Source organism: Scyliorhinus torazame, chromosome 4 (assembly GCF_047496885.1).
Source record: "Scyliorhinus torazame isolate Kashiwa2021f chromosome 4, sScyTor2.1, whole genome shotgun sequence".
NCBI lineage: Eukaryota > Metazoa > Chordata > Chondrichthyes > Carcharhiniformes > Scyliorhinidae > Scyliorhinus > Scyliorhinus torazame.
The window spans coordinates 153,814,608-153,834,976 of NC_092710.1; the positions used below are offsets into that span (position 1 = coordinate 153,814,608).

The following is a 20,369-nucleotide window of genomic DNA, read 5'->3' on the forward strand; positions in this document are numbered from 1 at the left end:
TTGCTAATACATCCTTCCTCAGAACATCTACTTCCTCCAGCCTACCCGCCTGAATCACACACTCATCCTCAAAAACATCCCCCCACTCCTTTGTGAACACTGAAGAAAAGTATTCATTCAACGCCTCTCCTATTTCTTCTGACTCCATGCACAAGTTCCCACTACTGTCCTTGACTATTTTCAAACAACTTTATTTAGAATTATTTATCATAGTTGTCTATATTTATTATTAGAATATTTCAAGGCAACCATCGAACCTGTGATAAAACAAATATTAAATTATGCAAAGAGAACAAGTTGCTAAATTTGACAAATTCTCCTCTCTCGAAAATGGCACATTCTTAATGTGACAGAAAGAATATACTTAGAAAGTCTGACAATATATACAAAGTGAACTGCATTTTCTTTTCTAAATCATTGAGCTATTTTCTCCCATTTATATTTTTCCTGAATAGGAGTGCGACCTCAGTCAACTTCCATTCCCTTGCTAATGCCACAACATTGGAATGAATGCAAGTCAAATAATCTGGCCCTATGTTTATCTGCTAGTTGTAGCCACCTACTTAATCTTCTCTTTTGGGCACCCTATTATTGGAGAATCCATGGATGACAGAGGCTGAAAACAAAAAGGAATGAATATTTTTGCAATGAGAAATCATGTAATGTTTGGATACTGTCTGTTTTCTTTGAATTCTTGTCCTGCTGCCTGCCATCAATCTACAGTCTTCTGGTTTGCTGCTGGCCCATTGCGATTTCAGCTTAAACTACAGACTTTAGGGAAACCTGAACCACCACTGGACTTGCCCAGAACTTCCCTTTCTGTGATGTCAGCTTGATAGACTTGGCAAGCAGCCAATCAATGTGGCTGCAATTCTGAACTGTCTTCTGTTGTTGCTTGCGATTGGTGGAGCTATTCAGAATCTTCCGGAAGAATGACAGATCATCTGGAGAGTTCCTTTTTGTCTTCAGTTCCAACAAGAGATTTAGCTAGGACGCAGCTCTCTCTCTGCCAGGTGATTTAAAAGGCTGCAAGTCAGATCTGTGAAGGCACTCCTCTCTAAAAGACACACAGCAGTCAGAACTGTGAAGGTAAACTTCTGGAATGGAACATTGCTAGCAGTTTCTCAACCAGGTCTGTGATTCTTTAACCCTCTATCTGAATGGCTGGGAAGAACCCAATCGGCGAACAATCTTTATAATACAGACAGGATTTCTCACAGAAACCTGACGACGAGAAAAAGAGTGCAAACTCCCAGATTTAAAGCCCAGTAACATTACAGGGAGGCAGAGGCTCCCTCTGATGGGAGAGGGTCAGAATTGCACCGACCTGAATCTCCTGTGTAAAACTCCATCTGGTGGTAGAAGGCAGAATTGCACTGACGTTAAACTTTCGCATATACCCATTTCCCCAGAAGGTCGCATTTGGAGGAGTTTGGTGCCAACATAGGCCACAATTGCAGCAGCAGAGTTTCATCTCAAACCTTTCCTTCAGTTCCCATTATCCAAACCTTGTGCCCATCTCTTCACTGTGTGGCTGTTTTGTGTGTGTCTGAGGGGAGGGTGGGATGGGGTTCTGAGTGTAGGTAGACTAGTAGCTCAGCATTCCATCATTTCTTTTATATGTTCATCTTTTACACTGGTTTTAAATAAATAATTTGTTAATGTTTTACTTATAAATCTCTTAAAGATCTCAGGAAAACACAAATTATTGGTTAATTCACTTATGTTAGGACTCCGGGGACTATGGGTCTGGAACTGACCGCTCACTCGGCCAGGTTTGTAACAGTCATTATAGTGTTTCTAAATGATCAGTACTTGAAATAGAAATTGTTATACGTCATTTCAAATGGGTGGAATTATTAGACTTCAAGTGGGTTGTTTTCCCTTCTGTCACTTCTAGGTTGAACATTGTCTGTTGTGGCTGTAGAAACGATTCTGCAGCTGGAATAGATAAATTATGTTGGCCAAAGGCCTTTTTGGTGGGCTCTCTCTTCTACCATCTGGCTATTTCTTTTCCAAGGCTTTCCTGACTGCTGGTCTCCAGGCACTCTGAAGGACTTCTCTTGATCGACTCTGATCCCAGTCAACTCGAGATCTTGTTTGCAGCCATCCTGTGACACAGGCATGCCTCGTGCCGATGGCAAGCTCATGTCTTTAGGAATGCAGCCACCATCCATTTTTAAAATAAATTTAGAATACCCAATTCATTTTTTTCCAATTAAGGGGCAATTTAGCGTGGCCAATCCACCTAGCCTGCACATCTTTGGATTTGGGGACGAAACCCACGCAGACATGGGGAGAATGTGCAAACTCCACACATAGTGACCCAGAGCCGGCATCGAACCTGGGACCTCGGTGCCGTGAGGCATCAGGGCTAACCCACTGCGCCACCATGCTGCCCTTGCAGCCATCATCCATAAGGACATGATCCAGTCAACAGAGTCACCGCTGACTCAGTGGGTAAACATCCTGGGATCCCTGCACACTGGTTTATTGCCATATTTGGCACACTGTACTGGCAGAGGATGGGGCCTCGCTGGAGGGGATTGAGGTGAAATGGAGGAGGTGGTGTGGTGTGAGACCTTACGGAGGGTGAATGCCACGTCGTCGAGTGCAAGGTTCGGGCTCACACAGCTGAAGGTGGTGCAAGGGCATACTTAACGAGTGCAAGGATGAGTCGGTGTTTTGAGGGCAGTGTGGGAGGGGCTCAGGAAATCATATACATATGTTCTGGGCATGTCCTAAGCTAGCAAACGTTTAGGGATCGTTCTTCAGCCCCATGATGGCATTCTTAAGAAAGGAGCTGGAGCCGGGTCCCATAGACATATTCGGGGTGTCAGAGCTGCCGGAGTTGAAGGCGGGAGCTGGGGCAGATGTTTTAACCATCGCTCACTGATTGCTCGCACGCGGGTTCTGCTGGAGTGGAGATCAGCTTCTCCACCCGGTGCCTCCGTGTGGCATGGGGACATCCTGGAAATACTGTATTTGGAGAAAGTTAAATAAGCAAAGGATTATTGTAGTGCTTCACAAACCATTTTCCAATGTAACCCGATTGTAACTCACACCACCTTTATTAATGGGCAATTAGCATGGGGGAAAAGGCTGAGCTTGACAGCAATGCGTGAACTGAATTAACTGCACAATTTTGGAAAAAGATGGCTTGCACCAGTCACTTCTTAGCCCTTCTGAAACCAAGACAAAAGATCCTACTGGGTAACATCAGAGGTTTTAACATCTAACCTGTTGCATTTAAAAAAACACAATTTTCTTTTTTACATACACAATTAAAATTAGACAGCTTAAAATACAAGTGGTCCCCAACCAATTTTGTGATGGAAGAGTAATCGTTTTTGTTCTTTTGTCATTGCAGGCAGCCCTCCTAGAAGACTGGGAGTGACTGGCTCCAGTTTAAAAATAGCTGATGTGGTGAGTCTGAAGCCTGGCCCCAATTAACAGTCAGATATTCCCCCACAACCAGTGTTTCAAATGTCACCAGAGTACCATCTCCCATTGGCTGGTCAGAACATCTGTCACAGAGCACATGGCTCAAAGTAAAGACTGAAGTGGGCTGTGATAGATTGAAATGTCAACCGACACAAAAACTCTGAAATATTTATAGAAAACAAAAAAAGGTTTAAAAGAAACATTGATTAGGCATTGGGTCATTAACATCATTATCAGTCTGTCTATCTCCCTCCCGCAATGTTACTCTCGAGTTTTGCTTTTGACCAAAGGCAAAGGCAGCTCAAGCTGTTATGGTTATTTTCAATGGTCTGTCCAGGAGCTACTAGATCACATGTCACTGGTGGTGGGGGAGGGGGTTTCCCTCTTCCATGCCTTCAGTTTGTTTAGTTCCAGCCACTCAACAGCAGCTTCAAAACAGCAAAACATATTGGAGCGCCTGCGTGGGGCGGGAGGGGGGGGGGGGGGGGGGGGGAGGAGAGACGGAGGTGGCACACAGACAGGAGCAGCATGCCGCTTGTTAGAAATGATGATGAGGGATGTAAAGATCACTAAAAAAATTCTAATGGGTGGAATTCCATGAATAAATAGTTAGAATTCCACTTAACATTACTACTCAATTCCCCATTAAACAATAATAAAAATACAGCTCTCAATCTATCTTAAAATTAGCATAGCATAGAGTAAAGTTGCTTTATAAAACAGATTTCGTTACTACTAGAACCCCTTCAGACTCTGGCTGAATATCTTCAAAACGCTGGTTCAGCTGGCATGTTTCAGCTTGTCTGATCTCCAGACAAGACTCCTCTGCTTTACATGTTATTACTCTTTTATAACTATCCTACTGTGTGAGAATTGTTGCCGCAGTTTCCTGTAGATCGGAATTTATTTCTTCTGTCCCAAAGCTTCTCCAAAATTAAACTGCCTCTCTGCATCCCTGGGTTCCCCCCAGCAATGACCTCATCTCCCCAAGTCCCAAAACAAATGATCTCTGCAGGCTGCAAAAGTACATCAACTCCCCCAGGGACTTCCCCAGTCAAACCACATCCTCTGGTCAATTTCACCTGCTATTTCCTAGAAGCAAGACAAAGTCCTTTTTAAAAACATGACCACTGTAATCCCACACTATAACCAGAGGCTTTTAACCCTTAACTTGTCCCAATATTTAGAAGCCAATATTCCTAAAATTCTCCATTCATCACAAGCTTCGATGGAACAATGTAGTAGGCCAAGGACAAAAAGGTCAGAGTGTGAGAAGGTGGAGAGTTGAAATGACAAGTGACAGGAAGCATGTGGCAATGCCTGCGTGCTGAATGGAGGTGTTCCACAGAGCAGTCACCCAGTTTGCGCTTGAAGGAAACCACATCATGAGCAGCAAATACAGTACACTAACTTGGTAAAAGTACAAGTAAATTGCTGCTTCAGTTGCAATAAATGCTGGCATAGCCAGCGAAGCCCACATCCCTTGAATGAATAAAAAATAAGTTACTTAAGTGCCATTCTCCCACCTTATCCCCATAACACCTCATATTCTTCCTTTTCAAATAAGTCTAATTATCTAATCCTCGATTGAAACCTTCTCCTCCACACTTTCAGGCAATACATTCAGACCTTAACGACTTGCTGTGAGAAAACGTTTCTTTCTCAAAGTCAAGCTTCTTTCCAACTGTTCTTATTTTTTCCAATTAAGGGGCAATTTAGCGTGACCAATTCATCTACCCTGCACATCTTTGGGTTGTGGGGGAGACACACGCAGTCACGGGGAGAATGTGCAAACTGCACGCGATAGTGACCCAGGATCGAACCCTGGGCGCTGTGAGGCAGCAGTGCTAACTACTGCGCCACCGTGTCGCCCTTTCTTTCTCAAGGATGTCCTTATGTCATTGTTTATTATCCAGATTATCCCTCTTCTTTTTCCATTCTATCTGTCTTTTTGAAGTGTTGTGTAACCAGGAAAGCTCATTTCCCAACCTTGTCCACCATGCAACTATGTCTCTGCAAAAAGTCGTTTATCTTTATTTATTTTAAATGTGTTTATGGAAACACCTACCACCATGTTTACATGTACAACATTCCAGATTTTGTGACCTAAGTTTTGAATAATTCTCTTCAGCTGCCCTCTGGATTTGTAACCAATGGTTATCAATCTATGACCTCTGGTTATCGACACATTCACCAAAGGGAACAGTTTTTTCCCTATCGATTGCACAAAGTCACTCATCATCTTGAAAACCTTTATTTGGTCACCTTTTAATCTTCTTGGTTCCAAGACAAATATTTTCGCTCTCTCCTCATAACCACTCATCCTTGGCAACATCCTGGTAAACCTCCTCTGTACTATTTCCAAGAGTTTCACATCTTTTCTGAGTGTAGGGCCAGAATTGTCCACAATACTCAAGCTATTGCCTAACCAGTGATTTATAAAAGTTGTAGCATAATCGTTTTGCTTTTATATTTACTCGTCTATTTATAAATCCAAGTTACCCATATGCTTTTTAAACTACCTTTACAACATTACGTGCCACCTTTGCAGATCTTCTGTATAGACACCAAGATTTTTCTGCTGAGTCAGTTTTCAAGGTCATGCCATTTATAGTACACTGTTTTTCCATTTTGTTCACCCAAAGTACTCTACCACATTGTCAACTTTTGTATCATCTATAATATAATGCTGTCCCCATGTCTAGGTTATTTGTAAAAATTGAAAAAACAATGAACCCAAAATGGAGTTTTGTGAACCACCACTGTAAACTATCTTCCAGTCTGAAAAACATCCATCCAACGCCACCACCCTTTTATGATCACCAAGCCAATTTTATATCCTTATTATCACTTTCCCCTTAATGCATGGATTTTCATCTTCTCAATCAGTCTCCTTTGTGGCACTTTATTGAATATCTTCCAAAAGTCCTATGTACAACATCTACTGCAGTATTTTGATTGACCTCTTGTTACCTCAACTCAGAATTCAATCAAGTTCATCAGCCTCAAAAGAAATATGCTGCCTCTTTATTAACCCGTGCTATTCCAAATTAAATTTGATTTTGGTCCTGAAAATGGTATGGTTAGTAATAACTATTCTTGATAGAGGATGCTAGTCCTAGTTGCAGCACCTAGTTTATACCTCTCCACCTTCTTGAATGGGGGTGCAACACTAGCAATCCTTCAGTCCTCCGGCACTATTCCTGTATCTACTGAGGAATGAAAGATTGCAAGCAATATCTTTGCTCCTTGGAGGAATCTAGGTTGCATTCCATCTGGATCAGGTGGCATACTGACTTTAAGTTACTCATCTTTTTAGCATATCTTTGCTATCTATTCCTACCTTGTCCATAACTTTCCATAACCTTCACATCATCCGCTTCCTTGGAGAGTGGATTATTACTATATTTGATTACTACATTTGTACTTTACACTGCCCTTGATGCCAACAAAATATCAGAAATGGAAGAGGCAAGCAAAGAGAATGTACAACTTTCAAATTGCAAACATTGTTTCTATAACTGAATCTAATTTATTTAAATTGAGACACTAAAATTAAAATGCACCTGGACCAGAATAGAAAAAGTAGGCTGTACTGTACCTCATCTTCCAAATCTTTGGATATTTTTTCAGACGACCACTTGTTGTTCTACAAATCAAAAGTATAGATAAATATCAAGGCCTGTAAGGATGCTTAATGCAGAACAGAAAATGTCAACTCCATTTTTCTAGTTACCTTCAGCAGGATGTTTCTCAGAAACAATAGGCCTTTAAACTTTCAAGTGCATGCATTGTACCAATGCAACGAAGAGTGCATTTACACTTTAGCTTCACAAACAGCTACAGTTCAAATCATAGCTAAGAAAAATGTTGCTTCCCCTTGCTGAAGCTTCAGTTATGTTGTTTAAAAGGGAGCTCTGTTTTCATGAATGCCAATAGTTAGAAATTTGAATATTTAAACAACAGAAAGGGTAAAATCCTGATGTCATTAAACTGAAGTCAGTTAGATTCAACTGAAGGCCAGAAGTTCAAAAGGGTCCTTTCAAAACTTCATAAACCATATTTGACTCTACATTGTAATTACATGTCATGTGGCACCAAGCCAAAATAACACATGGCAACTATATAAATAGATTGTCACTCCACTTTGCACTATATCAAGTGTCTTTGCGCCAACATGAAGTTCAGTGCAAGTGTCCCGCCAAGATCACTTCCCTCTTCCCATCAAAATTGTTATTATTCACCTCCAAGTGTTCCTAACTCAATATTGGTAGAAGCCTGGACATCAAAGACATTTGTGTTGACTGCGTGTTCTCATTTTCAAGTTTCTTTCAAAATTGAGTGATTGGAGAATTTTCAAAATGGTTACACTAGCAGAGAGAATTTTAGGGTAAAAACAATGAAACCAAGAGGAGAGGAAATGTAAAACAAGGCTTTGTTCTTTCCCCCCCCCCCCCCCCCCCCCCCCCCCCCCCAAAATGGAACCAAGACCAAATTTAAAACAACTGTGATTTGTGCTTAGTTTAGTTACAATTAAGCACAAGTTCAATTCCTGTAACAGCTGAGGTTATTCATGAAGGCCAGCCTGCTCAACCTTGCCCTTTGCCTGAGGTGTGGTGATCCTCATGTTAAATCACCATCACTCAGCTCTCGCCCTCAAGGGGGAAAGAAGCCTATGGTGGTCTGGAGCGATGACGATTAGTTACAAGCAAATATTTCTGTATTTAAAGAACAAAGAAAATTATAGCACAGGAACAGGCCCTTCAGTCCACCAAGTCTGTATCGACCATGTTGTCCATCTGAACTAAAACCCCCTACCCTTCCAGGGACCATATCCCTCTATTCCCATCCTATTCATGTATTTGTCAAGACGCCAGTTAAAAGTCACCATCGTATCTGCTTCCTTTACCTTCCTGGCAGCAAGTTCCAAGCACCCACCATCCTCTGTGTAAAACGCTTGCCTCGTACATCTCCTTTAAACCTTGCCCCTTAAATCCATGCCCCCTAGTAATTGACTCTTCACCCTGGGAAAAAGCTTCTGACTATTCACTCTGTCCAAGCCCCTCATAATCTTGTAGATTTCTATCAAGTCGCCCCTCAACCTCCATCATTCCAGTGAGAACAAACCAAGTTTTTCCAACTCTTATCATAGCTAATGCCGTCCATACTAGGCAACATCCTGGTAAATCTTTTCTTAACGCTCTTCAAAGCCTCCACATTCTTCTGGTTGTGCGACAACCAAAATTGAACATTATATTCCAAGTGTGGCCTAACTAAGGTTCTATAAAGCTGCAACATGACTTGCCAATTTTTAAACTAAATTCCCTGGCCGTCACCAATTTTATGCCACTATCAATTTGTTTTCATTAAAAAGTGTATAAACAATTTGAATTTAATCTGTTAGTGTATGGCATTCCATTGAGGGAACAGTTTAATTCCATTGAGAACAATCCCATTTAAGTAGGAAGGATGTGGGTTGATCTCGAACTTGAAAACTAAAACTAGCCTGGTTGCTTCAGTGCAGTACTGAGGAGAAGCTGCATTGTCAAAGGCAGTGAACCTCGATAAGACATTAAGCTAAAGACTCCTATGCTTGTTCAGCTTGGTGTAAAAGGTCCCTTGGCATTATTTCAAGGGGCGCAATGAATTCCACAGTATTTGGATCAGCAATGCTCTCGTCGCCATTTCAAAAAAAAAAAAGAGATCAATTGGATAGTCGCCATACATGTGGAAGCAATTTTCTAAAAGTGACAGAATTTCTTTCAATATTTTTGCATGGGTTAATTGCATAATGCCTTCCAAAATGAAATTGTAATTAGTTACTGATTTGTGTGTGTAAATTGTGTTCATCAAGATGATGAATATCAGCATTGGTACATTCAGTCATTTACTATTTGGAGATTCAGTTCTCGATGCACACATATTCCAGTCTCAAACAATAGTGGAGATTGATGGATTTAGAGATTGTCTCTCCAATGACCAAATGAGGACTTTAGCCTCAGAATTGCAATACTTACTGCAGCAATGTGAACTATACTAGCTTCCATTCTAATTATCTTTCATGCAAATACTGGTGGTGATGCTTAAAAAAATCATTTTAACAGTCAAAACAGTGATGACTTTCAATCCTTCAGTGTAGGCTGGATTCAAACAAGTTCGAACGGTGATAGGAACATTGCCCTTATTGCCACATACCTATACTTTTGTTCCATTTCATCTTTGGCTTGCATTTCATTGTGCAATTGTTCTTCAAACTGATGTAACTTTTTCTGTAGTTTTGCAGACTGCAATGAAAAATAAAAGAAATATTAGTAATAATATGCGCATATAGACACAACATTCTAATAAGCTTACACACAAATGATTTTCAGAAATGTTTTACAAGAGATAAAGACAACCTACCTCTAAACTATCCTGCATGTAATGGAAAAAGAGGACACACTAAGTAGAAATGATTTAAACAATGGTCCATTTGCAGATAATTTCTTAACACCATATTTCTTTTGTTGAATCTCATTAAAATCACATTATCCACACCTGGAATGCATTGTAATTTTTAACGGCAGCACTTTATGCCATCATCTATATCAATTATAAACAATTTATCTGCAGTACATTATTCTGCACAAAGTCACGCTGCAGAGTTTTTTTTTCTACATTACATAAACATGCTACATGAATGAGGAAGAATAAAATAAATGTTTTCTCTTTATTTAGTTGAACTTAAAATTGTTGTGATGCAAAAAGTATTTACTAAAAATTAATGGTTAATGGAAAATTAACACCAGCAAGCTCAACATACGCAATTTATAAACACTTGTAATTTTTCACACTACCATAAACTGTTTCATGTAAATCAAGTTGCATTCATTTATTGTTTATTAAAACAAAATTACAATGTTCATCTGGAGCAACATAACTTTTAAACACAGCAAAATTAACTCAAATAAGTTATTTTCAATGTAAGTAATGTCAGTTTAAATAGGTAAATTTATTTGGATAGCACAGATTGCTTCAAAACTCTACATTATAAATAATTTTGTTATTGTTCAGATTAATATTCGAACAAAAAAAGAAAAAACCCTGCAAGCCATACTTAATCCTAATGTTGACCCCCACAAATTATGTACAAACTGAATATTTACTGCTAAATGAAAATATATATTTTCAACATTTGTATTTACAATTTTTAAAAGATTCAATTCAGATAACTTTCCTAAAAAGTTATCTGGTGAACATCTAAGATTCACAAAGCAGGTTCCAGGTTCAACCCTGGTCTTTGTTAAGGTTAGAGTCATGACAGTTGGTCTAACTGTACCAGGGTTAGAAGGAATGTGCCATGGTTTCCCCTGAAACTACCATCCAAGGACCCTCACTTGAAGTGTTAATGCGAGCGTCAGGTGAAAGGACAGGCCTGAATAGCGATCCACAAGCATCGCACCCTTCCCTAACTCCTGCCTTTGCTGTCTGATACCTACCAATATTCAATGCTTAAGACTCAAAAAAGAACACTGACAGTGGTCCAATACTAATGGAACCAAGTAAACACTTTCAAATAAAGGTCAAGAAAAAGTGCCGTCAATTTTCACCATTGTCTTTTACTATTTCTGCTATTGTAAAATTTCGCCTTTTTTTTTACAGGAAAACAGCACGTGTTGATGGCATCAGTAGAACAACTGGCTTGGAAGAGTTACGAGTAAATAGTATGGAAAGCTGAATTTGAATTACATAATTCTTGAAGACTGGAGTCAGTAAATGCATGCTGTGGTAGGTTCTTCCTGGGGAGATGGGCATTGATGTTCACACAATCAATAATCCCATCAGAAATAAACTGGTTCTTTCATCGTCCTAAAGAAAAATGTTCACTGGTTCTTATACGGTTTCCTGTAGCAACTGACTCCTACCATTTATAAGATTATTTCAATACTATCAATCAGTATTCACGCAAGCCTAAAGACATAACCAACCATACTTTACCACCTTTGTCCCCGGTAGTTAATTTCAATCCAATGTGAACTGAACAAGAGTACTAATTAGTATATTGGAGACGGTAGATTTTTGTTGATGTAACTTTATATTTCATCGAGCACTTTCCTTCATACTTGGTTACATAACCATTGTATAATGTTCATTTAAAATACTTTGCAGCCCCATTTCTAATTGCTGCCAGGAAAAGGACTTAAAAGTAATTTTACTAACTACAATTTAAGTTGTACCAAATAAACTAGGTTTAAATAGAACACATGTTAACTCATATTAATATCTGAATAAAAAACAGCTAGCAATATTTTACATGATTGTTATAAACCACATTTGCACCCACCTCAATTTTACTGGGTAAACTGGGCGCGTTCTCCTTATAAGACGCAGGCGAGTCACTTAGCAACCTGTCGGGATAAAACACAACTCTTCTGTTCACCATTTGACAATTTCTGAAGTCATAGAATAGAATCATAGAATTTACAGTGCAGAAGGAGGCCATTCGGCTCATCGGGTCTGCACTGGCGCTTGGAAAGCGCATCCACCTAAGCCCACACCTCCACCCTATCTCCGTAACTCCACCTAACCTTCTTTGGACACTAAGTGCAATTTAGCACAGCCAATTCACCAAACCTGCACATCTTTGGACTGTGGGAGGAAACCGGAGCACAAGGAGGAAACACAGGAGAACGTGCAGACTCTGCAGACAGTGACCCAAGCTGGGAATCGAACCTGGGACCCTGGAGCTGTGAAGCAACAGTGCTAACCACTGTGCTACCGTGCTGCCCTAGTCATTCCAATGCACTCTTGTTTTTAGTTAACGCTATCTTGATCTGCCATGGCTCAGCAACCTTATCAAGCTGAATCATATTAGAAAATAATTTTATTAGAAAAGAAGGTTTTGAAAAAATATTCAATCAAAAAACGTAGGCATTGCGAGCAAGGCCAACATTTATCATCCATCCCCAATTGCTCTCGCGAATCTCTGGTCAACAGTTATCCAAGGATATTGAGGTTGGGGAAATTGGCTATAATAATGCCATTGATGTCAAGAGGAGGTGATTAAATGCTCTTCTGTCTGAGATGATCATTTCCTGGCATTGCATGCCACGCCAGCTACGTGTGACTTGTCAGTTCAACGTGAATGCTGGGTCTTGCAGCAAGCAAGAACAGACTGCTCCATTATTGGAATAGTTTCAAATGGAATTGAATATTGCAATCATCAAAAAACATCATCATATTTGACTTTATGCTAGAGGTAATTTATGATTGGTCACTGGTCCTTGAAGAAGCAGCTGGAGTTGGTGGCCCTAAGAGATTGAGTAACTCCTGCAGCAATATCCTGGGGTCGAGATAATATCCTGGTGGCTTTCAACAACACTATCTTCTTTTGTGTTTGATACAACTCCAACCAGTAGAAAGTTTTCCCTGATTCCCACTGACTTCAATTTTACTCGGAGTTCTTGATGTGACCATATCAAATGCGATCTTAAGGTCCAGGGCAGTCTCTGTCACCTCACCAGTGCAATAAAGCTCTTTTGTATTCATCTGGACCTAGGCTATGATGAAATCTGGAGCCAAGCAGTCCTGGCAGAATGCAAGCTGTGCATTGGTTAGCAGGTTATTTTGCTGAGCTAGTGCAACTTGATAGCACAGTCAATAACATCTTCCCTTGCTTTGCTGATGCGGTTGCACGTGACTGGATTGGATGTGTCCTCATTTTGTAGACAAGACATACCAAGGCATTTTTCCAATTTATCTGGAAGGTGCCAGTGCAGTTCCAGAGCACAAGGCTTCTGCTAAGCAGTCAGGATTCTTTCAGAGCCACAGCCTTTGTTGCATCCAGTGCACGCAGCTGTTTCTTGACATCTAATGAAGAGCAAAAATGTGGCTGAAAACTGGCATTTGCGATATTGGGGACCCAAGTGGGAGGTAGAGATGGATCATTGACCTGACACTTCTGGCTGAAGATGTTTGCAAATGCTTCAGCTTCATCTTTTGCAAATTTCATTTATTCTGAGTGACAAGAGCGGAGTTGGGGAAGTGGTAAATGTACTATAATCTGCCTGGCATAGTACGTGGCTTGGGGGTTTGGGGAGGGGGAGAGGGAGAGAAGAGAGCGAGAACAGAGATCGGTGTGGAGATAATTATTGTATGTAAATTGCTATACAATGCACCTGATAGCAGTGTATTGTCACTGCAGAAAAAATGGACTGCCAAAGTTCATTCTAAACACCTCAAAATGAACACTTGGTGAATTCTGGTGACTGATATTGAAATGATGGGGAAAGCAGATTAATTTAATTTATAAGGGAATTGGATATATCAGATCAAAAGAAAAATACATGCAGGCCTAGGCAGAAAGAGCAGGGGTGTGGGACTCACTGGGTAACTCAAAAATAATGGTCTGCTCCTCTGCACCATGATTCTATGGACAAGAAATTTGGATTGGCAAAGTCCCATTTTTTGAACAATGAGGACCTCATAGAAAGTGTCCAAAGCATGCGCATGTACTTGGGTGGCAAATTCCACCTGATGCCATATTGATAGGATGCCGATATAACACCAGCACTCAATTCAACACTTCAGCTAATACACTTAGCCTTGCACAACAGAAAGGATTCTTCCACTAGTGCTATTTAAATATGTCAAGTCTGATTACAGGTTAATTTCTTCAGGCCATTGTTCTGGTTAAAGTATTAAATGCTTCCTATTGTTGTTTAATTTGAAAGCATTTACAGGGAGCAGCATGACAAGTGAAAAACATTTGCTCACTTCGAGGCTTCCACATAAACCAGCTGCTCCCAGACATGGGTGCACTAATAATTCGACTTCTTGGGATACAGCACAACGTGGAGAATGAACATGGGCCGCACAGGGCAGGACACAGCAAGCTGCTGGAAGGGGTTGGGAGGGCAAGGGCTGCATGACCATTGGCTGAGAAGATAAGCATGGCAATGAACCTACCAATACGCACACGGTTCCTCCCGGCTGCAGAAACATGCAGCATCTTACAGTTTGTCAACCATTATGAAGGAGGTCACTGAAACACTGTATTCAAATGAGACAAAAATTTCCAGAGACAAGCAAGTGGAACAAGCACATAACAATCGTTAGGATTACAGGCTTCCTCAAAGCGCATCGACAGGACACACATTCACTTTGTGGGCATTATACGTCAGCCATATGTGAGGTCACTGAACATCCTGCAGCACTGCACCCAGGTCCTCATGGGTTGAACCTCCTAGCATTGATCTCCACAGATATCTGCTCCGACTGAGTTATAAGCACACATGAGAGCACATGACAGTGGCTAGCACTGCTGCCTCAAGGCGCCGAGGACCTGGGTTCGATCCCGGCCCCGGGTCACTGTCCGTGTGGAGTTTGCACATTCTCCCCGTGTCTGTGTTGGTCTCACCCCCACAACCCAAAGATGTGCAGGGTAGGTGGATTGGCCACCTTAAACTGCCCCTTAATTGGGGGGAAAATCTTTGGGGGGAAAGCACATATCTGGAGGAGCTCCCAATCCTGCAAATACAGTGTATCTCTCTTACTTTCCACCAAGGTCTCCAGTGTAGTGTCCTTGAAATCCCAATTCTCCAACATTATGCCAGGTTTCCTAGGTTGAATTCATTTCCTGCATGATTACCAGCCTGTTTCAACCACAGCACACTCTCCCATTTAGAGGTGCAGGCTGGTTTTTATTAGGGCAGGCTAGCTTTAACTAGCGCTGGAAAGAAAAGATTCTGGTTCCCCATTGAACAAGGTAAGTTGGCATGCTACCACGGCAATGACCATCATGGGTTAATTGGGAATTGCTGTAATTGTGCCTGTTTTCGGTAGCTTTCCAATTTCATCCACAGAATCTCAACAAGGGGGAAATCAGAGGCAAGAGAGAAAATTTACCTGAAGGAAATGCATCCCAACAGTACACTGCAACATTTGCAAGGAAGTATACCATGTGCAAAGGAATTCAGTTTATTTCTAATTGCTTTAAATACACTTTTTATTATGTTTTGTTTAGAAAATTTGAATTCTACAATGAAGATGCTGCCACAGGAACACAAACTACCGATGGATTTTTTAACTCTCAGCAAGAGTTTTACCAAGGAAATTATAAATGTTAATTCAACTTACTGAAGGTAAAGAAAAACAATGTAATAAAAAAAAAACACAATGAAATCTGTATTTCATTTAAGGCGCAAGTCTAAAAGAAATACTCACTGACTGTCTCGGAAATAAGTGAATCCTACAAAAGGTAATTGGTTCCCAGCAAAGGCTTTTGGGGTTGGAAATGTTTCCACTTCTCCTTTATCGTCTTCAATCTCATCAAAGTTACTCGTATCTATGTCACTGCTCAATTCAGGCACAACAGGGGCAGCAGCTGTGTGTTACAAAATAGAAGAAAAATAAGAAGTATTTATCGCTTCGTTTTTCCCACTATATCAGATGCAGGAGTATTATATTCCTCATAAGTTATAGGACAGCCATATAAACTAAAGGATGGTATTTTACAGCAATACCTGAAATCTGTTAGATGTAAAGCATTTACATTTAATACGACATGTTTTACAGTAATTGTGGAATATGCTAATTGGTGTAGCACTTTGAGCATCGAAGCATAGACATAGAAAATTGGAGGAGTAGGTCATTTGGCCCTTCGAGTCTGCTCCACCATTTAATATGATCATGGCCAATCCTCCATCGCAATGCAATACTCCCATGCTCACCCCATACCTCTTGATGCTTTTAGAGTTCAGAAATCTATTTCCTTCATAAATATATTCAGTGACTTGGCCTCCAAAACTTTCTGTGGTAGAAAACTCCACATGCTCACTATCTTCTGAGTAAAGAAGTTCGCAGAATCACAGAATTCTTATGGCACAGAAGGAGGCCAATTGGTCCATCATGTCTGCACCGACTCTCCAAACGAGCCTTAATGCCATTAGCCATCCTTTTCAATGTACCCCTACACATTGTTTCTATCAAATAATCATCCAATGCCCTCTTGAATGCCTTGATTGAACTTGTATCCACATTTGTTTCCATCAAATAATCATCCAATGCCCTCTTGAATGCCTTGATTGAACTTGTATCCACATTTCCAGGTGGAAAATCTCATATCAAATTGGAATCTTTTGCTTATCACTTTAAATTTATGCCTACTTGTGCTTGATCATTTTACAAACGGGAACAGTTTCTCCAAACCAACTCTGTGAATCCACCTCATGATTTTGCTTCTCCTCATCTCAGTCCTAAATGGCCTACCTGGTATCTGAAGGAATGTAACTCCTTTAGTCAAAAATTGAGACAAAAATCAGGAAACTCTCTGGCAAATGGAGTATAATGTGGGCGAATGTGAAACTGTCCATTTCTCAGGATGAATAAACAATAAGCTAAATGGTCAGAGATTGCAGAGCTTGGAGGTGCAGAGGGATCTGGGTGCTCTAATGCACGAATTACAAAAGGATGATATATAGGTACTGCAAATAATTAGGAAAACTAACAGAATATCATAATTTATTGTGAGGAGAATTGATGACAAAATTAGGGAGGTTATGCCCAGTTGTACAGTGCATTGATGAGACCACATCTGGAGTATTGTGTACAGTATTGGTCTTATTATTTAAGAAAAGATGTAAATGCATTAGAGGAAGTTCAGAGAACGTTTACTGGACTAATACCATGAATGGCAGGTTGTCTTCCAAGGAAAGGTTGGAGCGGCTAGATTTGTATCCACTAGAGTTTAGAAGAGTAAGAGATGACTTGATGGGAACCTTTAAGATCCTGAGGGGCATTGGCTGAGTATGGAGTGGATGTTTCATCTTGTTGGAGAATCTAGAACTAGAGGTCACTGATTAAAAATACGAGGTCGCTCATTAAGACAGAGATGAGGAGAAATGTTTTCTCTCAAAGAGCAGTGAGTCTCCAGAACTCTCTTCCTCAAAATGCAATGGAAGCAGAGTTGTCTTTGAATATACATATTAGGACTCACCTGACGAATGAGTTGCGCTCCGAAAGCTAGTGATTCCAAGTAAACCTGTTGGACTATAACCTGGTGTTGTAAGACTTCTCACTGTGCTCACCCCAGTCCAACACCGGCATCGGGGGAAAGGAGGTTATTTGGGGGTGGGGTGTGTGGTGGTGGTGGTGGTGGTGGTGGTGGGTGGGTGGTGGTGGGGGGGGGATAGGCGGGAACGTGGGGTTGAAGTTACAACCAGATCAGCCATGATCTTATTTTATGGTCCAGGTAGTGGGTTGCGCCTTTGAAGTGGAGCTACTTCAGGGAGTGCCTTCATGAGACACAGGCTCAGCTGACTCCGCTGGCAACATCAGGTCAGGACCCCTGTTCAGTAATACGACCTTGAGGTGATTTAGATGGGACTAAGTCTACGGGTAAATGGTTTAAATGGGGCTATGGCTAAAGGTGTAAACCATAACAGAAAATATGGAGTGGAGCCCAATGAGGCGGTCATGCATTAATTTCTGCATGTTCTGGCAGTTTCTGCAACCAAACTGGTGACAAACGTCATGCTTTGCACTCCTTTGGACCCCACCAGCAAGGCTGAGTGGGGGGAGGGATTCTGACGCTTGGAGAGCCCAAAGCCCGGGCATGTGGCACAGAGAAGTCCCTCCACAGTCACCTCATAGTGACCAAAACAACATAGTAGGCAGCAGTTACAGTATAAGTCCAGTTCAACTTCGCCTTTGACCGTGGGAAGAGATTGTTGTGTTTCATCGGGCAGCTACTGCCTGCCTCAAACCGGGTAGCCCTCGGTCAGCAAGGTGCCATCCCGCCACAGTCCACGTGCTCCAATGGCCGTTTGGAGCTTAGGCTGACTGCCCAACAAGTGGACTGGAGCACTACACCAATAAACATGACAAAGAAAGAAAAGATGGTACACGCCCTTCGCTTCACAAGCTGGTGCGTCAGAACCATGCTTCCGGGTCTATCGGAAGATCTCACATACGTCGACAGCTCTTGGAAGACCACCATCATCAACAACGAGCTGAATAGACATAATGTGAACATTTCAGCACTTCAGGAGACGTGCCTCCCTGCAAGCGGATCGCTAAGGGAGCAAGACTACACTTTTTATTAACAAGGTAGAGACCCAAAAGAGCCAAGACAGCATGGTCTATGATAGAATCTATGATAGAATCACCAACAAAGGGCTTGGAACGCATATGGTCTATCCGACTGTCTGCTGCCCCTAGACCAGTACACTTGTTGGTTTAGCTCAGTTAGTTGGACAACGAGGCCAACAGCGCTGGTTCAATTCCCATACCAGCTGAGGTTATTCATGAAGGCCTTGCCTTCTTAACCTTGCCCCTCTCCTAAGGTGTGGTTATCCTCAAGTTTAAATAATCACCAGTCAGCTCTCCCCCTCAAAGGGGAAAGCAGCCTATGGTCATCTGGGACTATGGTGACTTTACCTTTCCTTTACATCTGCTCAGCATCTACGCCTCAACACTTGTTCCTCAGCTGAAGTTAAAGACCAGTTCTACAAGAAACTTCACAACATCATCAACAGCATTGGAGTGGAACATGACTCATGGCCCTCCTGCCTCGGGTGACATGGCATGAGAAGGAAGAACGGGCAGAGAATAGCAGAGTTGTGTGTTCACCACAGCCTCTGCATTACCAACTCAATATTTCAAACCAAAACATGTCACTACGTTTCATGGAGCATCCAAGATCATGCCGGTGGTATCAGCTGGAACTCATCATCACCAGGAGAACCTTTAGAAACAGTGTTCTAATCTCACACAGTTTCCATAGCGCAGACTGTGACACTAACCACTCCCTGGTGTGCAGCAATGTCAGATTCCAACAAAAGAAGATACGTCATTACAAGCAAAATGGTCGACCACACATCAACATTACCAGAATGGACTTCCGGGTCACGGCGATGCGGAGCTAAGCCGCGCGAGTCGGCAGCTCCCGCAGAAACGGACTTTTGGGCCCGCTAACGGAGCCCCAACGGACCTTTAAAAAAAAAAAAACCAACCCGTGGGGAAGAACGGAGGAAGTCCCCTACAGCCCTGCATGAACCGGACCCGCAGTGAAACGGCGAGGAAAGCGGCCCTGGAGCAGCGGGAGAAGAAAGAAGAAAAAAACAAAATGGCGGCGTCCATGGACAGAGAGGAGATGAAAGAGTTCATCAAGTGCTGCTTCGAGGAGCTGCGTAAGGAGATGGTGGCGCCTATACTGGCAATGGTGGAAAAACTTGGAGCAACCCAGAAAGCCCAAGAGGTGAAGATTCAGGAGATCCAGGAAAAAGTGAGTGAGAACGGCGACGAGCTCGTGGGCCTGGCGGAGAGAGTGGAGCGGCACGAGGCGCTGCACAAGACGTGGGCGGTAAGACTCGAAGACCTGGAGAACAGATCAAGGAGAAACAACTTGAGGATCCTGGGTCTCCCAGAAGGAATGGAAGGGGCCGATGCCGCGGCATATGTGGGCACAATGATCGGGACGCTGATGGGTGTGGAGGCCCCCCCCCGAGATTGCTGGAGCTGGATGGGGCGCACCGAGTGCTAGCGAGGAAGCCCAATGCAAAAGAGCCGCCAAGGGCGATGGTGGTGAGATTTCACCGGTTTACGGAAAGAGAGAGGGTCCTGAAATGGGCCAAGAAGGAACGGAGCAGCAAGTGGGACAATGCGGAGATCAGAATATACCCGGACTGGAGCGCGGAGGTCGCTAAGCGGAGAGCGGGTTTCAACCGGGCCAAAGCGGTGCTGCACCGGAAAGGGGTGAAATTTGGAATGCTGCAGCCAGCGCGGCTGTGGGTTACACATAATGGCCAACACCACTACTTCGAAACTCCCGAAGAGGCGTGGACCTTTATATTAGCTGAAAAATTGGACTCTAATTGAGGGTTTGTGGGGGAGGGGGGTGTTTGAGGGGTGAAGTATGATGTTTGTTGTACATAGGGGGTCAACCA

At 42.1% G+C, this 20,369-nt stretch overlaps 1 protein-coding gene and 1 long non-coding RNA gene across 3 annotated transcripts in view; one reads left to right on the forward strand and one right to left on the reverse strand.

Annotated features, from left to right (window-relative positions):
• LOC140410553 (rho-associated protein kinase 2-like) overlaps positions 1 to 20,369 on the reverse strand; it is a 374,766-nt gene that overhangs the window by 136,725 nt on the left and 217,672 nt on the right. Inside the window, exons 9-12 of the mRNA XM_072498789.1 lie at positions 15,649 to 15,808; positions 11,768 to 11,831; positions 9,636 to 9,728; positions 7,046 to 7,084 (exon numbers count right to left, since the gene is read on the reverse strand). Coding sequence (XP_072354890.1) covers positions 7,046 to 7,084; positions 9,636 to 9,728; positions 11,768 to 11,831; positions 15,649 to 15,808 — 356 coding nt within the window. The remainder of the gene's footprint in view (positions 1 to 7,045; positions 7,085 to 9,635; positions 9,729 to 11,767; positions 11,832 to 15,648; positions 15,809 to 20,369) is intronic.
• On the forward strand, positions 960 to 15,579 carry LOC140410554 (uncharacterized). 2 transcript variants are annotated; one of them, XR_011940683.1, is made up of 4 exons: positions 960 to 1,132; positions 3,371 to 3,426; positions 11,086 to 11,211; positions 15,449 to 15,579. It is a non-coding gene; the product is annotated as an uncharacterized lncRNA (long non-coding RNA). The 2 variants fall into 2 exon arrangements; XR_011940684.1 differs by having other exon boundaries at positions 960 to 1,089.